This window comes from Anolis carolinensis, chromosome 2, assembly GCF_035594765.1.
Source record: "Anolis carolinensis isolate JA03-04 chromosome 2, rAnoCar3.1.pri, whole genome shotgun sequence".
NCBI lineage: Eukaryota > Metazoa > Chordata > Lepidosauria > Squamata > Dactyloidae > Anolis > Anolis carolinensis.
Window position 1 is genome coordinate 166362252 of NC_085842.1, and position 22111 is coordinate 166384362.

At 41.3% G+C, this 22111-nt stretch overlaps 1 protein-coding gene across 1 annotated transcript; it reads left to right on the top strand.

Moving 5' to 3' along the window:
• Positions 1-392: 392 nt before the first annotated feature.
• On the top strand, positions 393-22094 carry rhebl1 (RHEB like 1). The gene is made up of 8 exons (XM_003223193.4): positions 393-650; positions 6553-6624; positions 10502-10569; positions 10685-10767; positions 11290-11346; positions 13030-13077; positions 13910-13994; positions 14434-22094. Exons 1-8 carry the CDS (start codon positions 440-442, stop codon positions 14521-14523), a joined length of 714 nt encoding a protein of 237 aa, XP_003223241.2. The 5' UTR covers positions 393-439; the 3' UTR covers positions 14524-22094.
• The last annotated feature ends 17 nt before the right edge of the window (positions 22095-22111 follow it).

Sequence of the window (22111 nt, forward strand, 5' to 3'; positions counted from 1 at the left end):
GGCCACATGACCTTGGAGGTGTCTATGGACAACGCCGGCTCTTCGGCTTAGACATGGAGATGAGCACCAACCCCCAGAGTCAGACATGACTGGACTTAACGTCAGGGGAAACCTTTACTTTTACTATTACTGTATAATTATTATTTTTTTCAGTCTTTCCTCCTCCTCCTCGTAAGCAAGCAAGCAACCAAACAAACAAACGGAACCCGCACGGTGCCGGAAAGGAGCGTCGACAGCTGCGCCCAAGAATTTGAGTGACAGCGGCCGGCGCGCGCCTTCCTCAGACGCTTTGCTGCGCGCGCACGCATCTAGACCCCGCGCGCCCCCGTCCCCGTCCCCTCCCCTCCCGAGTTTTCATGAATGGAAGCTGAAGCCCTACTACCTCCTCCCTCCAAGGCGCGCACGCGCCTTCTTCCTCCGAGGCAGCCAATGAGGAGCGATGAGCCGAGGCCAGTGTTGTGGTCACGTGGGGCGTGTGTGTGTAGCCGAGGCGCCCGCGGCTCTTACACTCCGGCGGGCTCTTCATCCATCCGCTCGCCTCGCGGAGCTACACTTCCTTCGCTCCCTCCCTCCCGATCCCTCGGCCTTGGTGGGGGTCATGCCGTTGGTGCGCTACCGGAAGGTCGTGATCCTGGGATACCGCTCCGTGGGTGAGTGGCCGCCCAGGGTGGGGCCAGGGAGGGACGGAAGGAGGGAGGGAGGATGGATGCCGCCGCCCGAGAGGCACGTGGCGAGGGTTGCCAAGGTGAGGCCCGCGAGGGCGAGCGCGCGGGAGGGAGGGGGGAGGCGCGGGAGGGGTCTCTGGCCGGGCGGGGTCGCCCCGAAGAGAGAGGCACCGGGCCACGTGCAGGGAGCGCCGGGCAAGCCGCACGAGGAGGAAATACAATGGAAATTTCATGGGGCCTTCGCTGTGCCCTGGGTCCCAGCGCCCCCGAGATCCCATGGTGTATATAACGGGATGATCCCGTTATATACAACAGGCAGATTCCCTGGATATGGAGGGACCACTGCATTTATAGATAGGTCGTCGAAGGCTTCCCTGGCCGGAATCACTGGGCTGCTGTGAGTTTTCCAGGCTGTATGTCCATGTCCCAGAAGCATTCTCTCCTGACGTTTCGCGTGCATCTATGGCAGGCATCCTTAAATGTTGTGAGGTCTGTTGGAAACTACGCAAGTGGGGTTGATGTATCTGTGGAAGGTCCAGGGTGGGAGAAAGAACTCTTATCTGTTTGAGGCAGGCGTGAATGCTGCAATTGGCCACCTTGGTTAGCATTGAATGGCCTTGCAGCTTCAAAGCCTGGTTGCTTCCTGCCTGGGGGAATCCTTTGTTAGGAGGTGTTAGCTGGCCCTAATTGTTTCATATCTGGAATTCCCCAGTTTTCTGAGTGGTGTTCTGTATTTACTGTCTGGTTTTAGAGTATTTTAATACTGGTAGCCAGATTTTGTTCATTTTCATGGTTTCCTCCATTCTGTTGAAATTGTCCACATGCTTGTGGATTTCAATTGCCTCACATGGTGGTTGTGAGAGTGGTCCAGCATTTCTGTGTGCTCAAATGATATGCTGTGTCCAGGTTGGCTCATCCAGGTTGCTGTGTCCAGTTAGTCTGGAGTGTCTTCCATGTTCCTTGATTCATGTTTGGAAGCTACATAGGTGTTTGGTGTTCTACATAGGGACCACCAAATGCAGCATTGCCAAAACACGAATCAAGGAACATGAAAGGCACTGCAGACTCACTCAAACAGAGAAATGAGCTGTAGAAGAGCACTTGATGAACCAACTTGGACACAGCATATTATTGGAGAACACAGAAATGCTGGACCACTTTAACAACCACCATGTCGGACGACACAGAGAAGCCACTGAAATCCACGAGCATGTGAAATCCACACGCATGTGGACAATATTATAGCGGGCACTTGATATTTGCTGAGGTTTGGTTCCAGGACCCCCATAGGTACTAAATTGCAAGGATGCTCACCTGTGTGTGTGTGTGTGTATGTATGTATGTATGTGTGTATATATAGATATAGATATATATATACACACACACACACACAGACATAATGACAAAATAAAATTGTGTTCCTTATATAAAATGGCAAAATCAAACTTTGTTTTTTGAATTTAAAAAATGTATTTTCAAGCCTTGGTTGCAAATTCCATGGACCTTGGTCTCAGGCGGTGAGCAGAACTGGCAGAGTGTACCAGCTGCCATCTAGCCTGGCTTGAGCAAGTGCATTTCCAAACCAGACATAACTCTGGCTGAGGTTAACCAGTGTGGGTGCAAATAGTAATTCTCAAGCAATATAAATAAGAAAAATATCACAGTGGGCTCTTGGTATCCATTGGGGTTTGGTAGCCGTGAGTGCCAAAATCCTTGGATGCCAAAGTTCTGTTATGTACAATGGCGTAGTAAAATATGTCCCTGGAATACAATGGCAAAATGGTAAGCACTTTGCGGGCTTGTGGCTCTTTCACAGGAGCTGCATTTGTGGCCCTGAATTGTTCTCTATTCCTGGAGCTGGAGGTTGGTCTAGTGTAGTGGTTCTCAACCTGGGGTCCCCAGATGTTTTTGGCCTTCAACTCCCAGAAATCCCTAACAGTTGGTAAACTGGCTGGGATTTCTGGGAGTTGTGGGTCAAAAACATCCGGGGACCCCACCTGGTCTAGTGGAATGGGGATTACAAAGGCAATCTCAGGCAGTTTGAACAGAGAAGAGAGGCAGAGCACTGGAGGTGTTTAGGAGAGCAATCCCTGCCAATCTTTATGCACTCCTCGACTGAAGGGCCGTGTGGAATTAGATCAATCCCGGGCATGTATAAACCACTCTTCTTCCTCTTGGACACCTGTTTCTGCCAAACTTCAGCCCCGTGGGCTCTCCTTGCTCTTCCATCCCAATGGCTTTGTAGCGGGGTAGGCAGAGATGGCCTGACCTTTGCTGGCTTCTCCTTGGGGAGCTATTTGCGCAGGCACAATTTTCGGCTCATCTGATCTCCCAGCATCCCACCCCCAGTGCAAATGTGAGAGAAGTCACCCGGGATCTGGTTTCCATTAATCTATAGGAAATTGCCATGTCAGTGTTCGGAGGCTGGGTGGTGAAAGAGCTTGTCTTCTTGGACCACTCTTTTTTTGAGAGAAGATCTGTGGATGATCTTCTCTGGATATATTTTTTGGTGTGCAATTGGTTTGTAGGACTCAAGCATTTCTGTCCTCTCTGTCCCCTATGACACTATGCATTAATAAATTTCTAAGTTGCCTGAACCTTTCCATGTGTTGGGCTGCAATGCACGCACTTCAGTTGTTGATGCTCTTGGTGCCACCATCTGTGTCTTGTTTGAGCAGCTCTGAAAGGGACCCGAGGCCAGGCCAGAGGCTGCTGGTGTGCAGTTGCAAAGCAAGATGCCCCAGATTTGGACTGAGCAAATAGTAGCCCTTTTGAATGGGTACATGACATGTGGTCTTTTACACTGCTGAGCATTCTGGCCTATGTGGTTACCATTGTACTAACAACACTATGTAACAAAATTTGGAAAAAAAAATCTGTTCCTGGTTTGAAAGTGTTATTTCTTGTTTAATTGTGTAGTACTTACTTTGAAAGTACAGTAGAGTCTCAGTTATCCAACATAAGCGGGATGGCAGAATGGATAAGTGAAAATGTTGGATAAAAAGGAGGGATTCAGGAAAAGCCTATTAAATGTCAAATTACGTTATGATTTTACAAATTACGTTATGATTTTACAACAAATGGACAGAAAAAGCAGTTCAGTACAGGATAATGTTACGTAATAATTACTGTTTTTACGAATTTAGCACTAAAACTTCATAATGTATTGAAAAATTGACTACAAAAACATTGACTACTAAAAGGCAAACTGTGTTGGATAATACAGAACTTTGGATAAGTGAAGGTTGGATAAATGGGACTCTACTGTAGTTATATTCAAGAAACTTTGTTTCTATGGCTGCCACAAACTATGTTAAATTGGTTGAGACTCTATGAACTATTAATTGAAAAACTATCGCAAACTATGTGCTGCCACAAACTATGTTGAATTGGTTGAGACTCTATGAACTATTAATTGAAAAACTATCGCAAACTATGTGCTGCAAGATGTCCCAAAAAAACAAAGTTTATGCAGTTTAATAAACGTATTTCCGTGTTTTATTATAGAACCAATTAGGAAATGACATTTATAACCCAGGAACAAAAACCATGTTACATAATGTAATGGGTGATTTAGGAGGCTGTCCAGAGACCCAGTTGTGTTGTATGGGGGTCTTCCCCTTAGCAAGGAAAGCAGAACTATTTCTGTTGACTCTGTTTTTTGGAATGTATTGGTCTCAAGATCAGATGCTTAGTAAAAAAGAATAAAGCACTGTTGTTTGTTAAACTATTGTTTAAAAGTGAGTGGAGATGTCAGAAGTATATATTAAGTTGGAGTGAAAGAACCCAGATCCCCCCAGTTCTTCAGCATTTCACATGGGAACTGGAGTTTAGAAGACTGCTTTCAGTTTTGATAGCAAGAGGTAGTAGTAACCTGTGGTTACAGAGCAGGGTGTTGGCCTCATGGACTTTCAGATTCATTTAGCTCTCGATTCTGTCAGCCTTATCCAGCATGACTAAATGGTTGAGGATTGTGGGAGTGGTAGTTCAACGCCATCTGGAGAAACATAGGTTTTTGGTTTGTGTTCCCCTTTGTTCAGGCTTGGAGGTGCTCACTGGAGGGCATCCTGTTAAGCTGCTTTGCCCCTGAGAGCCTTGACTTAATTTTGTTCTGTAGTGTCTAAATCCCTTCTCCTCTGGTGCAGTCAAGTGGTGCTTCAACATCCTCTCCCTTCAAGGGGAGTTTGCTTGTAAGAGGCTAGAAACAGGTTAGTTTCAATTCAGTTTTGCACAGCCTAAATATCCTATTGGACTCTAAGCATGGCCAGCTCTGGTTATCACTTGGATGGGAGACTGCTAACAAATACCAGGTGCTATAGGCTCTATTTCAAAAGGAGAAACTAGTAAAACCATCTCTTGAGTATTGCTTGCCTATGGGACCACTATGTCAACAGGTGACTTGAAGGCACACATACTTCATACAGAGCCTTTGGTGATGGGGAATAAAGATGCAGAGAGTAAGGTACTCCTCTTGGCTACTACTGCTCTACTTGAAAACTGCTTTTGTTGAGCACTGCAAACTTCTGCTGATTTCCCTGTTTTCTGGTGTATCCTCATACTGTGCAGGTGTGTGAAAGCTACAGAATTGACCAATGCACTGAATGCTTCAACACCTGAAGGCACTTGATTCTTTGGTTAATCAGAAACAGAGGGAGCAAGGCAAGGGCTGGCTTGTATTTATTTATCTGGAATTTAGGGGTTTGTTTATCTCAACCCCACCTCCATATCACTTTCCAGAGAGCTTATAGCTCAACCCAAAATAGCATAGCTTACAGTAAAGATTAATTATGGAGTAAGCTTTTGTGGACTCAAGACCTATATATTATAAACTCAAATGCTATCTCAGTCGGTCTCTATAAAAGTACACATAAATGGAACCCCACTCCCACCCCCAAATGCACCAAGGGTGATAAAGTGACATTTATTTACTTAATTATTTTATCCTTGCTTTCTCCCAATATAGGAACTCAAGGTGGCTAAACGTCAAACATGACACAATACAATCAAATCAGAGCAAATGCATTGAAATATTCATTTTAAATTAAATATTTTGTGTCATGGAAAAATATTACAATACATTTAACATTAAACTTAAAAACTACACATTTGATACAAAGATACAATTATTTCTTCTAGAAGCCAAACAATATCTTTCTACTTTTCACAGGAAAATGTCAGATCAGCTGCATGCAGTTGTGATACCTGCATTTCAAATAATAATGTGTAGAAAACTGAAAATCTAGGCTGAGTAACCCTTATCCAGGATTTGAAATCCAAATGACTAAAACATCCTAAATTGTCCACATGGGTGGCTGAGATAGGGGCATAATTGTTTTCTGATGGTTCATTGTACACAGACTTTGTTTCATCCACACATTATTTAAAATTACTTCAGGCAGTGTGTATAAGATGTATAGAAACATAAATGATTTCGTGGTTCTGTCTCTTAAGATATTTCAAAAACCTTCTGCTCTCAAGCATTTTGAATAAGAGACACTCAACTTGTCAATGGGATAAAAGATTATTTTGTTAAATTGGGAATAATTTCAAAATTGTCTTCAGCTTCTTGCCACTTGAAAGTTCTCCTGACACTGGGTTTATTAACTGTTTTGTCCTTTGATTGTCTGATTAGCCTCAGGGATATTGTTTGTATAAAAATAAAAGATTTGTGTCGCTATCCCTAGGCTTTCTCTACCTCAGGATCTTTAGTCTTTCTTTGGCAAGCAGAGTGGTCCTTAAATAAGGGCCACTGTGATTTTCAATTTCCTAAAAAAGGGGAAAAACCCTTTTCACTGTGGTATTTCTTTGTTCTCTTTGAAATGCCTTTATTTTTGGTTGCCAAAATAAAAGACTCACAATGCTTTATTTTCACATTTTAACTTTTCAGGTAAAACATCCCTTGCTCACCAGTTCATTGATGGGACATTTCTGGACTGTTATGATCCCACAGTGGAAAGCAGTAAGTCTTATAGCTAAGTTTTTACAGGGTATTATTTGCGCACTCGAAAAGAAAATGATGTATGAAGAGTTGGTAAGGTCTTGATAGTTTCCAGGGCTGGCTTCTTGGTATTTTTGGCTTGGCTTCTTGGCATGGCAAAGTAATCTCACATTCTGTATCGAGAAAATCTGTGCTGACCCATGCAACCAGTACTGTATTTACTCAAGTCTAATGTGCCATTGAATCTAATGCCCTGAAACCCAATCTTCAAAACCCTGAAACCCAAAAAAGTATTTACCTTATTACGTGAATCAAATGCACACACTAATTTTGTGAAGGTAATTTAGTTTTAAAAAGTGAGCATTTGAATCAAGTAAATACGGTATATATGTGGTTTCTTTGCAGGAATACCTCACCATATCTCTAAAATAAGGGATTTTATTATAATATTCCTATTCCATATTGACTCAATCTGTATGTTTAGAGAGCATATAAAAATCTTTATGACAACATATTTTCCAGGTAATGCGTAGACCATGTTTCTAAGGCCCCTTCCACACAACTGAATAAAATCCCACATTTTCTGCTTTGAACTGGAGTAGATGGCAGTGTGGACTCAGATAAGCCAGTTCAAAGCAGATATTGTGGGATTTTCTGCCTTGATATTGTGGGTTATATGGCTGTGTGGAAAGGTCCTAAGACTCATGGGAGAATGTTGTACTTCACTTACCGCATTTATGCATTCTTTCACCTCCTAACCTGAAAAAGTCCAAAATTGCTTCAGGTTATTATACCTGCAAGATTGCACTGTAGATATTTCCCTACAATAGGGAACAGTTACTCATTCTTCCAGTGTGCACATGCAAAAGTTAGTGTTCTTTAGCACTTCATAAATGAGTGCATTGTAAAGGCATTGCTGTCTGGTCCACTGTCCATCTACTTGGAAGTAAGTCATGCTTATTTCACTGGCATTTACTGAGCAGTAAATAGGCATAGGATTACAACCTTTTGGATGCTGAACAGTTGCTACAGGGAAGGAGGAAGGATGGTGAGATGAAAAAATGTAGATTGCCATTTACACAAGCAAGAATAAAGGTAGACTTTTAATATAGTTGGCAAGTAGATTGGCTAGGGGTGCCATCCTAGCTCTGAATACTGATGGAAACATGATGAATCCTGCCTTCTTCCTCTCCTTTCTCCACCACTATCACCATCCATATACATATATATTGTACTTCACTACTGCAATCCTAACATCATGGAGATATGGTATAGTAAATACCTTGTACCGTGTTGGTACACTGTGGAGACAGGGTGTACTAGATTATGTCTTTTCTCTTCACTAAATGATATAGTCACTAAGAAGTTGGAAAACACACAACTGGATTACATAGGTAGCAGTGGAAAAGTGGTGTGGCTGAGCCTTTTGTTAAATGCATGCATGGGCACACTTATAACACCCATGAATGGTGATGGTGAATGCAAAGAAGAGAAAAAGATATTCCCATACAGAGTGTAGTTGGGTAGATGGGATTCTCTATGAATTCTCTGTGGAAGGGGTTTTTGTCTTTGGTCTTTCTTCTGTTGACTCTTGAGTTAGATATGTGGTTTGGGTCCCACATTAAGAGAAATATGAGATATAAATCAAATAAATACAAAAGTAAATGATAAATAAATGCATAACATCAGTCAGCAATGTCAGTGATTTGATTGAGTTTACATGTGGATTGACTTGTAGATGGTTGGGAGGTAAATTTGAACAAGACAGGGAACTGCTTGTTGGGACTAAGAAGCTGGGAGAGGGAGATGATGGCCAGTGCCTGAAGCCTCTCTGTAAAATGGGTTACGAGTTTTAGATGATATGAATACCAGACACCTCCTGAGAATGCTTTGGGCAGTGGGAAATCTTTTCCGTTATCAAGCCTGGGTGGTTTTTCGATGAAAGCAGATAGGTAGCATCTCTGTACTCATTTCCTGCCTCGCTCCAAGCCCAACCCCACCACAACAGTACCTTCCTGTTTTTGAAAAGAGCTGCCCTTCACACCTGATTAGTTTGCACACACAGATTTTAGGCTATTTGAAAATGGGTTTCCCTAGAAATTTGTCTTGGTTGCTGAAGGAGAATTTAATATTTTTTCAAGGCAAAAGCTCCAGAGATGTAGTGCATCTTCAGTGCCTTTTGATAGCACTTTAGCTGCCATGCCTCCATCCTAATGGATCCTGGTTTTTGTAGTTTGATGAAGTACTTAAAATTCTATTTGCTGGTTCTAGAGATTGCAGTAAAACACTCTTAAGTACTAATTCCAAGCATGCTATCAAAATAGGGTGCAGCTATAGCAGTTAAAGTGGGATAAAAGTGCCGTAGTTATCTATTGTGGATATACCCATAGTGACTAGGATCAGAGAGTCATGTTTGCATCTCTTTTGTTGTTTTTTGGGGCTAATTTAGCTATGCCCTCCTTTTTGTTCTAATCCTTTTTTTTTCAATCACTTCATTCTATTTCATTGATTTGATAGCAATGGCTGTTGCGCTGCAAAAATCCACAAACAATCCAGTGAGTGTCGAAGGCTTTCATGGCCAGAATCACTGGGTTGTTGTACATTTTCTGGGCTGTATGGCCATATTCCAGAAGCATTCTCTCCTGACGTTTTACTCACATCTATGGCAGGCATCCTCTGAGGTTGTGAGGTATATTGGAAAACTAAGCAAGGGAGGATTATATATCTGTGGAAGGTCCAGCGTGGGAGAAAGAACTCTTGTCAGTTGGAGGCCAGACCACCAAATACATCATTGCCCAAACACGAATCAAGGAACATGAAAGGCACTACAGACTAATCCAACCAGAGAAGTCAGCCATAGCAGAGCACTTGATGAACCAGCCTGGACACAGTATATTTTCTGAGAACACTGAAATGCTGGACAACTCCCAACAGCTATCATGTCAGACTACACAGAGAAGCCATTGAAATCAACAAACATGTGGACAAATTCAACAAAAAGGAGGAAAATGAACAAAATCTGGCTACCGGTATTAAAAAACTCTAAAATCAGGACAGTAAATAAAGAACAACACTCAGAAAACAGGAGAGTTCCAGACATGAAACAATCAGAGCCAGTTAACACCTCCCAACAAAGGATTCCCCCAGGCAGGAATGAAGCTTGCAAGGCCATTAATGCTAATCAAGGTGATTAATTACAACATTCACACTTGCCTCCAATAGACAAGAGTTCTTTCTCCCACCCTGGACCTTCCACAGATATATAAACACAACTTAATTAGTTTTCTAATATACCTCATAACCTCTGAGGATGCCTGCCATAGATGTGGGTGAAATGTCAGGAGAGAATGCTTCTGGAACATGGTCATAAATCCTGGAAAATGCACAGCAACCCAATCCAGTGAGTCCTTGGTTGTACAATAAGTCCTATGCATACATTTCTTAACTGCCTATGAAGAGGAGATACAATGGCCACCATCTCTATGCTATTGCTGTCCTAGTCAGTTGAAACAACCCTGGTTTAATTGTGAGTTGAGAAAAAAATGGAGCAGGACTCAGAACTGAGTGCAAACCACAGTAGAAGGGATGGATCTTTGATCCAGTGCAGTGTTTCTCAAACTGTGTTTCTCCAGCTGTTTTGGATTTCAGTTCCCAAAATCCCAGTCAGCTTACCAGTTGTTCAGAATTGTGGGAGCTGAAGTTCAAAACATCTGGATGAGCACAGTTTGAGAACCACTGACTGATGACAGGCCAAGGTCTGAATAGGAGGAGAAGGAGCCAAGAGGAGAGAAACAGGAGTTTAAGTGCAGATCTTTGTGATGGAGCTCAGGAAGTAGGTTAGATTTGTCAGGGGTCTCATTTTACAGATAGCTGAATATTGCCTTTCTTTTTTCTTTAGCTTACACCAAAATGTTGATGGTGGGCAAAGATGAATTTCACCTGCAGCTAGTAGATACAGCAGGACAGGTAAGAAAAAGTGTCTTTATTTCCTGCTTCCAGCATCTTGAGAGATGTCTCTGGCTTCTCTGTCAGAAAGATCTGACATTGTGGTGCCTCTTCCATTCCCCCTGTGTTTGTGCAGGATGAATATACTATTTTGCCTCATTCATTTACCATCGGCATCCATGGCTACGTACTGGTGTATTCTGTCACATCTCTCAAGAGGTAGGTCTAGAGCAGCCTGAGGTATGAATATACAGATCTCAAAGCATTGGGACAACCAGATTGTGGGGTAGGGGATGATAAAAGCAGTTACTTGAACCTTTTGAGCTGTGCTGAGCCTCCACATTTTTGTGCTTTCACTGTTGCATGTGTATTCAAATGGGCTTTGCACAGCCTCTTTTTGAAGCCTGATTGGCCTCCACCCTTGCTGTTTTTCATGGGCCAAATGAAAACAATATTCATAGCTGCTTTTGGAGGTCTAATTTTACTAAAACTCCTGCATGTACACAGATTTAATTTGTTTTTTAAACTTTTTTTCATCTGTCTTTTTAACTTTTACAGTTATGTTCATAGCCTTTTAAGATCATTTGTAGTATTCATTTTGTTTAAATTTAACAGAGTGGCTTTATTGTATGCCTCCGATACAAAGTCACTAGGATTCAGGACTGTATGGCATAGGCTGTACTTGTGTGTGTGTGTGTAAAAGAAGCATCATTGTGTCATTCTTCCTCTTGTCTTTTGCAGTTTTCAGGTGGTAAAGTCTTTGCATAGCAAATTATATGAAAGCAGAGGGAAGACAAGGTAAACTATATCTGACCAGGCTTGGGGCAGTAAAGAGCACAGTTCTAGAGGAAGATATAAAAATGCAAGCAGGAAGAAAAGCAGTTGTCAGGGGGAAAAAACTGAGGGTGGAGTACTGGAAGACAGTGTATTCCTACAGAAATCAGTTTGAAAATCTGTATTACCTTTTAATTATCAATCTGCAGTATATGAAGAGCTTTGTTCCAGGAATGGATTTCAGAATAGGTGTAATTGCTGGTAATCACTTCAACTAACAATTAATTCAGCTAATGATCCCCCTGCCAACCTGGTTGAGCACTTAGCTTTGCTTAGTATATCTTCAACTCCTCCCTAGGTTAATCATAGGACATTGGAAGAGACAACATGGGCCATCAAGTCCCACCTCCCTGTTAAAGTCACCAAGAAGACCATAGTAACTTGACGTTTAAAGCAACTGATGTAGATTCTTAATATATGTACAATACTATTAAACCAACTATAGTTGTAATTTGAAAAATACTGTTTTGGTTATCAAAGTTTATGATCACACTTACTTTGGTATATCTTTGTACCTGAGCCTCCAGTTGTAAGATTCAAATCTGAAGTGAGATCTGCAGCTCTTTCTGATGTGCTTACATCAGAAAAGTTGCTCTTTGGCTTTTTCCTGACCTGGATGTAAATAAACTGTGAGTGGCTTTAGAGCAGGCATGGGCAAATTGGCCCTCCAGATGTTTTGGACTTCAGCTCCCACAATTCCTAACCGCTGGTATGCTGGCTGGGATTCCTGGGAGCTGAAGTCCAAAACATCTGGAGGGCCAAAGTTTGCCCATGCTTGCTTTAGAGTCACAGGATTTGGAGACTTTTGTAGGTAGGCTGCATCTGCAAGGCTATTATAATAGAAGTTACATTGTTGCAGAATATATGTGGGGTTTGTTTCCAGAAGGTGCCAAATTCAAAAAATTTGAAAACTGAGTTATAGGTGGCAGCACATAGTTAAGTAGGAGTAAAATGATATGTACAGATCAAAACTATCAAAATTTATCCAATCATTTCAATACAAGGCTTGGAAAATTGCACATTATAGCAAAATAATTCATATCCTCAGCGCTTCAGAGAGAAGGTGGCGGGGTAGAAATAAAATGTATTATTATTTTTCGATTCCAGTAAAATTTGTTCAGATGTATTTGGTACCTTCTGGAAACAAACTCCAGATATGCAGGATGGGCTTCTACGAAGGATGTGCAGAGTAGGTTTTCTTATCTGGTGGATAATCCTAATGTCATTACATCTGGATGGTAGTATTTATGAGGCCATTCTTTGAGTCGCAGGAAGGCCTGAAACCTGGCAGGAGAGTAGGGGGATACGTGTGTTTAATTACCCAATGCTTGAGAGCTTAGATTTGACTGTGATAGGTTACAAAATGTCTTAAGTCACTGGGGCCAAATACAGGTTTTCCTAACCAAAGTGCCAGAGACATTTACTTGCCAGCTTCTGTATGGGAATTAGCTTTGGGTCAGGAGAGGATTTTGCCTATGTTGGCTAGGAGATTCTGGAAGCTGAGGTACAAAAAGTAACTTTTCCATGCTTTGATTACAAGATGGGTGGTTACTGGAAATAGTTGAAGTTTAGGATAAATGAAATGAAACCTCCGCTTACCTTCCAGTAAGCCATCTTTAGAAATGTCTGTCTTTTTTTTCTTGGCAGGATGCCTGTAGTGCTTGTTGGCAATAAAGCTGATTTATCTCTAGAAAGGTAAGGATTTTTTTTTGTTGATTGAGAAATTATGGTCCAAGATTGGGATGCTTCTATTTTTTTAATTTTTTTTGTAAATTGCTGCCTATAGTCTAAGCTTTATGGGCTGCTGAAGTTAGTACTTAAATTTTAAAATTGTGTTTTACTGTTGCTATGTTTTAATGTTGCTCTCTTAATTAGAAGATCTGTTCTGTGGATTAATGAAATGAATGAAGACAGCTGTCATGTATTGTCTTCTATTTGGTACATTTGTGTGTTTACACTGCGGTGCCAGTTTCTAACCTTTACTTTGGTTTTGATTTGTCTACAAGCAGAGTAGGATTCTATCTTGAATAGACAGCTGCTAAGTGCTAATGAATACTGTTACTGAGGTCAGAGTTATGTGCTTTGGAAATATACAACATGTACCAAATCTGCACTCCTGAGGCTGGCTTCTTGAAACAATCAGTATTTATTAGGCTTTTAATCATTCTCATAGTAACTTTTTTTTTAAACGTGCATTTTGAGGACATAAAAGGGATATATTTCAGGGAATACCATCAAACATTTGGTGCATTATGCTTCTTAACATCTCTTTTTAAATTAAAAATAGTGCAACCCAAACAATGGTGTTCATAGGTGAAATTCTGCTTGCCCAAAGTTTACCCATTATACAAATAACTATTTTATTTCAAACCTATTGTGCTTGCAATGTATATCAACGATTGCCTGATATATTTATTCTGTTCAGACAGTACCAGATTATGGAAGTGGTTTAAATTATAGTAAGGACAGTATCATCTTGGATTGGTATGGTCCTTGTTACCCTTTTCTCATCCTCTTCTCTGTGTAGCCGGCAGGTGAAGACCGATGAAGGAAGGAAACTTGCTGATTCCTGGGGTGCTGTTTTTTTGGAATCTTCTGCAAAAGAAAAGCAGGTCTGATGTCTGTTTCTTCTTAACGTTTTTGTAATTTTAATGTGAATAGGTATAATACTTATGATTTAATTTAAGGCATTTGAGAATGAGCAGATTTTTTAATGGATTTATTTTTAATTGTTTTAATGTTGTAGATAATTTATTTGCATTTTGATAATACTTTTTGTATGCTTTTGCTAACATCTTTCTGTTCTGATTTTTGTCTGCTGCCTTGAGTCTCTTCAGGATAAAGGCTTCCTCTTTGGCCAGGAAGTGCTTAAAATTGAGGGAAGGGGTGAAATCTGTGTTGCTCAAGATGTTGTTGGACTTCAGCTGTCAGCATGACCAATGGTGAAGGTTGATGGAATTTATTGTCTAGCAATACCTGGCAGTCTCAAAATCAGCAGAGTGTGTTCCTGATTGTGTGATGTTGTCTTGCCTCCCATTTTCTGTTTTGCAGATGACTCAAGGTATTTTCACAAAGGTTATTGAGGAGATTGATCGTGTGGACAACTCATGTGGTGAACATCGCAGTTGCATTCTCATGTGATGTCTCCTTTCTCCATCTGAAGCCACTCTGCAAGTGTAAGGGGTCTGTCCGGAGACTCAGCCCAACTCGGGAGAGGCATTAGAGCTACCTGGAGTCCCCAACAATGGGTCTGAAGTAGCGTACGGGTAATCCACACACAGAAACAAATATATACCTCATTGATCACCCCCTTGAGCAGGGGGCGGCCATGTTTTGCACATTAGTTTGCTAGATGCAATCTCTGTGTGTGTATACACACACATATATGTCTTGCCAAATGTTTACAGAACTAGGAGGTCAGAAGCACAATAAGTTGTATTTATGTCTTTTTTATGAAGGGACTTTTCTGTATATTTATAGCAAAGTATAAACCATACACATACAACTTTAAACACATATTTGTTTACATCAAGACAGTCAAGTGTAACGTTTTCCTTCTGTGGAATCCACTGAGAGCTAGATCTTTGGATTGTACTTCATTTTCAGTGGCAACTTGCAATGTAGTCCCAAATAGGCAGTTATTTTTTTCAGTTGTGCTTTTGACAACCTGCTTTCTTTTCTTTTTTTGGCAAGTATGGTCTTGATCCAAAATTTGATTCCCTCCCCCTCCCATTTATGTTTCCATAGTAATTTCAGGAGGTCTGAAATGGCTGATGGATCAGCAAGGCCTAATAATCTTTTCTTTGGTTATGCAAGTAAAAGCAACCTTCTTCAAGAGGCGAATGGAGAAAAAACTTTTACCTGGTAACTCTTGGTGTGCTGATGATTTTCCAGATTTTGTATTAGTTTGTTATAGTAAAAAGAAATGTCTAGCTTGGGTATAATAGCAGAATGAAGAAAGCAATAGGTAGAGCTGAGGAAAGCTCATATGAGGTTCAGCATTTTATTTTTAAACATCTCTTCTGGATGGTCCTTTAAACTGTGGGAAGTACATTTTGGGGACAAAAACTTGTGTTAGTAGAGACACACAGTGGTGTCAGAAGGATATAATGTTTGTGCTGGAACCTCTTTCTTGACAGTTATATTTTGAAGTGGTGATGCAGGAATGAAATAAAGCTAGACGGAAAGAGGGTTACTGGATGCAGTCTGGTTACATGCTATGGAACTTAACAATGATCCTACATGGAAAAGAAAAAAGGAGCAAGGTGCTCAGTTGCAAGCTCTGCTATGCTGCAACTCAAAATGCAGCCATTGCCTTTCAATTGAGGTGAATAGGAGGAGGCTGGCTCCTTTTTGTGTGTGTTCAAAATTGTCTGTCTATGGCAGCAGTTCTGAACTTGTGGGTCCTCAGGTGTTTTGGCCTACAACTCCCAGAAATCCCAGCCAGTTTACCAGCTGTTAGGATTTCTGGGAGTTGAAGGCCTAAACATCTGGGAACCCACAGATTGAGAATCACTGGTCTATGGCTTTCTTGGCAACACTAGGTTGCCTTTTGCCTAAATTAGGCAAAGTGTCTTCCTGATGTTGAACTAGTAATTGCTATCATCCTTGTGTCACCTCAGGCCAACAAGAAGTAAAGTCCCAACAGTATCAGCAGGGCCATACAATGCCACTCCTGGCTTAAAGCCCGGTGTATCGGGGTTCTCTAAATGTTTTCAGATGTTTCTCCTTCTTTTGTTGAGGAGGCTTTGGAACTGGTTTTTGAGAAAAAGGCAGATCCTTGCACCTGATAACTCTTTTTGTCTGAATACAAGCAGCATAGCTATGAGTGCTTCCTCTGTTTCCATGTTCGACAGTATGAAGCAGGAAAAATCTGGCATCCTACTTCAAGGCAGCTGGGAATCCAAAGGGCTACTGGGGGCAGAGGTGGAACATTTGGTCCCTGAAGAAAACAAACATGCACACATACACAGATAGACACCCTGAAATGAAACAGAGGGCTGGGCAGCACAGAGCTTGTGACCAATCCCTACTGAAACATATAATATTTTGTGCTTTGGAAAGGCTTTGTATGAGTCTGAAACTAGTGTAATTCCAGCCATAATGATTGGTGCCCATCCTTCAGTTGCCATAGAGTCTATGGCAGAGAAGCCCAAACTCAGAGTCTGGCAGTGTTGAGTTAAATCTAACAATAAAATAATTGATAATTGGTCCTTTCCCTATTTTAGTATAATAAGTAATGTTTTCTAGTTACTATATTGTTACTGCTAAAAGTGCCCTTTAAAAGTATGCTTTCTTCCCAACTTTTGTGCTGTTCTTATCCTAAGATGTTTCCCTCCCAAGTAACAAGTGATTAATGGCAATGAATTATGCTTTAAACACGGCAACAAGTAATGACAATGTATTGCCATTTAAAAACAACACTGCAACAAATAACGGAATCAACTTCTTTGATGAAAATTTCTTCCCGAGTTTGGGCTGGCTTGATTTCAACCCAAAGCCCATCCTCATAAGCCTAGGAACATCTCTGCACTGATCTTTTTTATTTTTTAAAGCTTGCATGTGTTCTGTGTCGTGGTGGTCTTCCTTTTTGAAAAACTTTTTTTCAGAAAAAAATCTGATGTGACTTTTTTCCTGGGGCCTAAAGTGCCTATAAAATGTAGATTTGCCTCCGGTAGTTACAAAGTGACTAAAATATTTTATGCTGCTTCTAGTGTAGGTCTAAGCAGATTTTGAGTTCACGGAAAGGGGGAGAAAATGCTTATGAAGTGTTCACGACAGTAGTCCCCCTCTAAAATAATATCAAATAACCAGGCTAGTGAAAGTATATGTTTTGAGCACAGCCATTAGGTTTTGTATATTACTTTGTTAATGAATTGTCATTGCTAACCTATTGCTCCAACCCAGTGTTTCCCAAATGATGGTTTTCCAGATGTTTTGGATTTTAGCTCCCAGTGTGTTTGACTGTTAGCCAATTTGGCTGGGGCTCCTGAGAGTTCAAGTCCAGAACGGCTGAAAGACCCAAATTTGGGAATCGCTGTATTTGGGTCGCCAGAGGTTGCTGTTTCCTTTTTCATACTGTGGCTGTTATATGTTGCTGATCCTCCCTATTTAGCTATCCTAAATTAACTCATTTCATCACAATCATTGGTAGGATCAAGACTGCCTGTTAGTTTTGAAAAGGAGATCCATGCAAAGTTGGCCACCTCCGCCTTGTCTTTTTCTGAGGGTCACAGATAGACATCTGTTGCATCTACATTGAAAGAGGTGACTAACTCATATTGTAGTAAACTTTTCTTAATGTGTGCTGCTGAGTGGGAGGAGTGAAAGCAAGAGGAGGAACTGGCATCCCTGCTTATGGTTTGGGAAGGCAGAGAACATTCTTGATTTCTTTGCTGCAATTGCTGATATCTTATTGCAATTAATTATGAAAACAGATTGACACATTGTCTTCATAGTTTGGAGGCTGATGACACGAGATAGGTTGCAGCATGTATTATTTCGCTTCAGTGCAGGGAGAACGTGGGAGAACTTAGAGATTGATTTTGATTTGTGTTGTGTTTGGGAATAAACCCTGGACCAAATGGGGCATGTGACAGGAAGGAGAGGGATTGGAAAAATGGGACTGAGAGAGAAAGAATGACCATGATAAGTAAGAGTGAAGGACGTGTTGGCAGGTGATGCTAGTTCCAGAAATGCTGGTGGTTCCTCTCTGTTGTCCATTTTATAAGCAGAGGACTTAAAAAAGGCTTCTCCCGCTCACCAACACTTTTCCTTTGGATGTTTCCGCCATACAACTTCTTCTGAGTGGACAAACGCATGTGGAAGGCCTTGATGATGGATGCTATTCAATGAGCATTCCTTCATGATGGAGGCTTGTGGTTGGGTGAATCTCTCCCATGATTTTGGAGCAGCTCACTCTCACCTCCATTATAAAATGGCTGTTAATGTATGGACTGGGGTAAAAGCAGACAGACAGGATTTGGTGGTGGCAGGGTCATGATTTTTCCATATTTTTTTTAAAAAATTAAAAAATGAGACTACTGCTGTATACATAGATATTTACCAGCCATAACACTGGCTGCTCGCCTCTGGAACACACACATATTTTATGTGCCTCTTTCCCATTATCTCTCACCTTTTCTTTCATCTCTCTGTATGTATTTATATGTATATATATGTATATATGTATATAATTACAATAAATCATGTGTATAGGCAAGTTCCCAATATTATTCTGCATACTCTTAGTTATACTATGATATAAGAAAACATAAAAAGTGATGTTGGTTGAGAATCAAGGTCTCCTAGAACAAAATCTTGTTACCAGCTACATTTTTGGAAGCCATAAAAGTTATAGCCTTACTCCCCCTTGCCTGGCTGCCATTTCAACAACTGGTATTTAATTGGTGTCCTCTCTAAATGTGGCACTTTTATTTATCATTATGTACTTGTGTATAACTCAATATTTGGACAAAAAAAATTGAATTAAAAAAATGGAGTCCGTTTATCCACAGGTCAGTGACTGTTGCTTTATGTTGCTTCCCTTAGGTTTTCCTTGGGAGGGACTAAGCTCTCACCTTAGTTTGTCCCAGGAAAACCCAAAAGAAGCACCAAACTCCATCCACGTGTTACCATTTTCTTGCTCCTTGACAGCCCCGGAGGGTGTATGTCTTGCATCCCACCACCTGCCTCAGGGACCTGTTGTTGCAATGATTTAGTGAGCAGGAAGTGGTCAGTGTCATTGCCCTGATGGCCATCCATGCCTTGCTGTCCCATCAGCAGGGCTATTTCGCCCATGCAGCTGCCTTTTACCATTGCCACTAGCTGCAAAGTGGTAACAGTGAAGAAGGACGGAGCTGTTGCCTGCTATTGTGCCCTTTCCCAGTTGCCCATCTTAAATACCCCTCCCAGCCCTATGTATTCTCTTTGACTAAGAGGGTAACCTCAGCTCTGTCAAACTTAGTGGGTCAGAGTCATCAAGCCTGGGTTTGGACAGGTGCCTCCCTATTTTTAGCTGCCTCTCACTCTCTGATGACTAAGAATGGAGGAGAAAGGAAGATGAAGTGGGGATCGGTGTCAGGGAGAAAGAAAACAGGGTTCATCCCAAATCTTCATGGGAAATCCTTTTCCTTGGAGTGATCCCTCAAGATGGGCAGCTATTCCCCGCCCCCATCCTCCTGCTTTTCCAGTGTCTTCTCACCAGGATTACATAGAGGAGCCCCCAGTGATGCAGTGGGTTAAACCCTTGTGCCAGCAGGACTGATGACTTGGGTTGTTGACCTGAAGGTTGCCGGTTCGAATCCAACCCGGATGAGCTCCCGCTGTCAGCTCCAGCTCCCCGTGTGGGGACATGTGAAGAACCTCCCACAAGGATGATAAAAACATCAAAAAACATCCGGGCGTTCCCTGGGCAATGTCCTTGCAGACAGCCAATTCTCTCACACCATAAGCGACTTGCATTTTCTCAAGTCGCTCCTGACACAAAAACAAAAACCAGGAATACAAATCACAAGTGTCCCCAGAAGCTAGCCAAGACCCTTGAATTTGAACTCTTCACCAGAAATAAAGAAAGACCTTTACTTATGGTATACAGGTTGAGCCTCCCTCATCCAAAATACTTTGGACCAGAACTATTTTATGTTCTTTTGGATTTTGGATTACCTGTATTTGCAAATACATAGTGAATGAGGGATGTGGGAAAGGGAGCTAGTTATATGTTTTGCACCCCCTGAGCTTTTTCCCAAGGGGCCCTTGCTCCACCACTGTCAGACATTTGACTCGGGAAAGAGAATGGGAAGAGGACTCAGACTTCCTAGGCACTTTCCCTGCTGTCAACATATTGCCTGTCCCTTTTGCAAAGTAGCCCTCATAGCTGGGAAGGGAGGAAACAGTTGTGCGAATTGATGCTTCACTTGACTGTCTTTAGGTCTCTACTCACCTGTAGCTTTGGTTAATGGGTGAAGTTGTCAAATGAGGCCACTCCTTGGGGCAGGGAGGAGAAATGTGGAGCTGCCTTGTTTAGTGTTAAACCATGAACCCATCTAATTCTGTACTATTTATGGCAGCCATTTCTAGCTTGCTGCCCTCTAGTTGTGTTGGATTTCAACTTCTACCAGTCCCACACCCCATGGCTGTTATTTCTTTCCGAGGGAGAACATAAAAGCACTGTGCTTGATGACAGAGCTATTGTTGAAGGCAAGGCTGGACACATATCTTACTTTACTGTCAGTAGAAGTCATCTTTACGTATTAATATGAATTTTAAATGGGGAAAAGGTAGCTGGAGAAGGAATTAAAAGCTACTTATAGTATAGAGAGATAGGCCTTTCCTTTGGTTTAAGAAATTATGCTGATCATAATGCAAGGGAGGGGTGCAGTATGAAGCAATATTAAATTTGTTTTTGGAAGCGATTTGAAACAGTTGAATTGGAAAGATAGGATGTATCTAATACAGTGTTAGAGACTGTCAGCGCCAGTCTCAAACACAGGAAGGGAATAGAAAGGAGACAGAAGTTTTAATCCACAATCCCACAGAATATGGGCAACCGTCATTTTAAGATCCTAGAGAAGTTTACTACTAATTTGGGCATACCAGGGGTAGGGAGAAGTTGGCCCTCCAATTGGGTTGGATAACAATTCCTGCAATCTCTAAGTATTGGCTCTTCTGTCTGGTGCTCCAAGGAGCTGAAGCACAAAGTATCTGAAGACCCAAGGGTTCCTCACACCATGGAGCATCCCAGCCCTTAGTAGCAAGTACGTTTCAGCATAGAAGGTGGCATTCTCATGGCAGCTGTAACTGGTGCTTCCAAAAATGATAATTCTCCAGAGGAGATCCTTTATCTGTTCAGTGAACACCCTCCTTAATGTTATTCCCCACTTCCTTTTTTTTGTTTATGTGCATAATACTTTGTAAATAACTTGATAATAAAAACTTTGGCAGGGAATGGGTAGACAAAAACTTTTCTGATCTCAAAGATTAGCATTCAAATGTGCTGAAAACATCAGTTTATTAAAACATACCTTGTTAAGCAGCATAACCTTATCTCAGCCCAATCTGTAGAATTTCAGTTAGATGATCTATGTAACACATACTTTTGGGGCAGATTCCTCAACGTACTCCATTCACATTCTGTCCCCCAGACATTCATGTAGTATACATGCCTATACTTAAATGTGATAAGAGCAACATATTTTACAAAATGTAATCTGGGAATAAATATTGTGTTGGCAGTATCTGTATGTTGCACATACATTTACGTATTTGAGGTCCAGGATTGGCTGGGGCTTCCTGTGAGATATGAGTTTAAAAGTAAGCCCACTTTTTCTCTAGGAAATGTGAGGATTTCTCAGAAGGGAAATTTTGTGGGGGTGAGGACTTGAGCACAAATGGCAAGAATAGGGAAAGAGTTAAGACAAGTCTAGCTCTCAATAAATGCTGCTTTAAAAATTGCTATTTATGACTGACACAAGAATCAAGGAAAAGTAGCCCTGAGAAGATCCTCTGATTTGAAAACTTCCTAAGTATCTAAAAATTGATTGTTGTAAAAGACAGAAATAATATCTACTACTACAAGATCCTACAGTTAAACTATGCATCTCTTCATCCCCTAGATTGAAATGATTCACTATGTTTCCCTTCTGTATTTATTGTTTCAACCATTCTGTCATTACAACTGTCTTAACATGTAAATAAAAGAATCATGTATAGCATCTTTGTGTTTTATTTC

What these genes read in the sequence shown, in the direction of transcription:
- rhebl1 (XM_003223193.4), top strand. Translation starts at nt 440, where the DNA reads ATGAGCCGAGGCCAGTGTTGTGGTCACGTGGGGCGTGTGTGTGTAGCC. An exon ending in TGATCCCACAGTGGAAAGCA is followed by an intron (nt 6,625 to 10,501) that starts GTAAGTCTTATA and finishes TTTTTTCTTTAG; the next exon opens with CTTACACCAAAATGTTGATG. An exon ending in TCTGTCACATCTCTCAAGAG is followed by an intron (nt 10,768 to 11,289) that starts GTAGGTCTAGAG and finishes TGTCTTTTGCAG; the next exon opens with TTTTCAGGTGGTAAAGTCTT.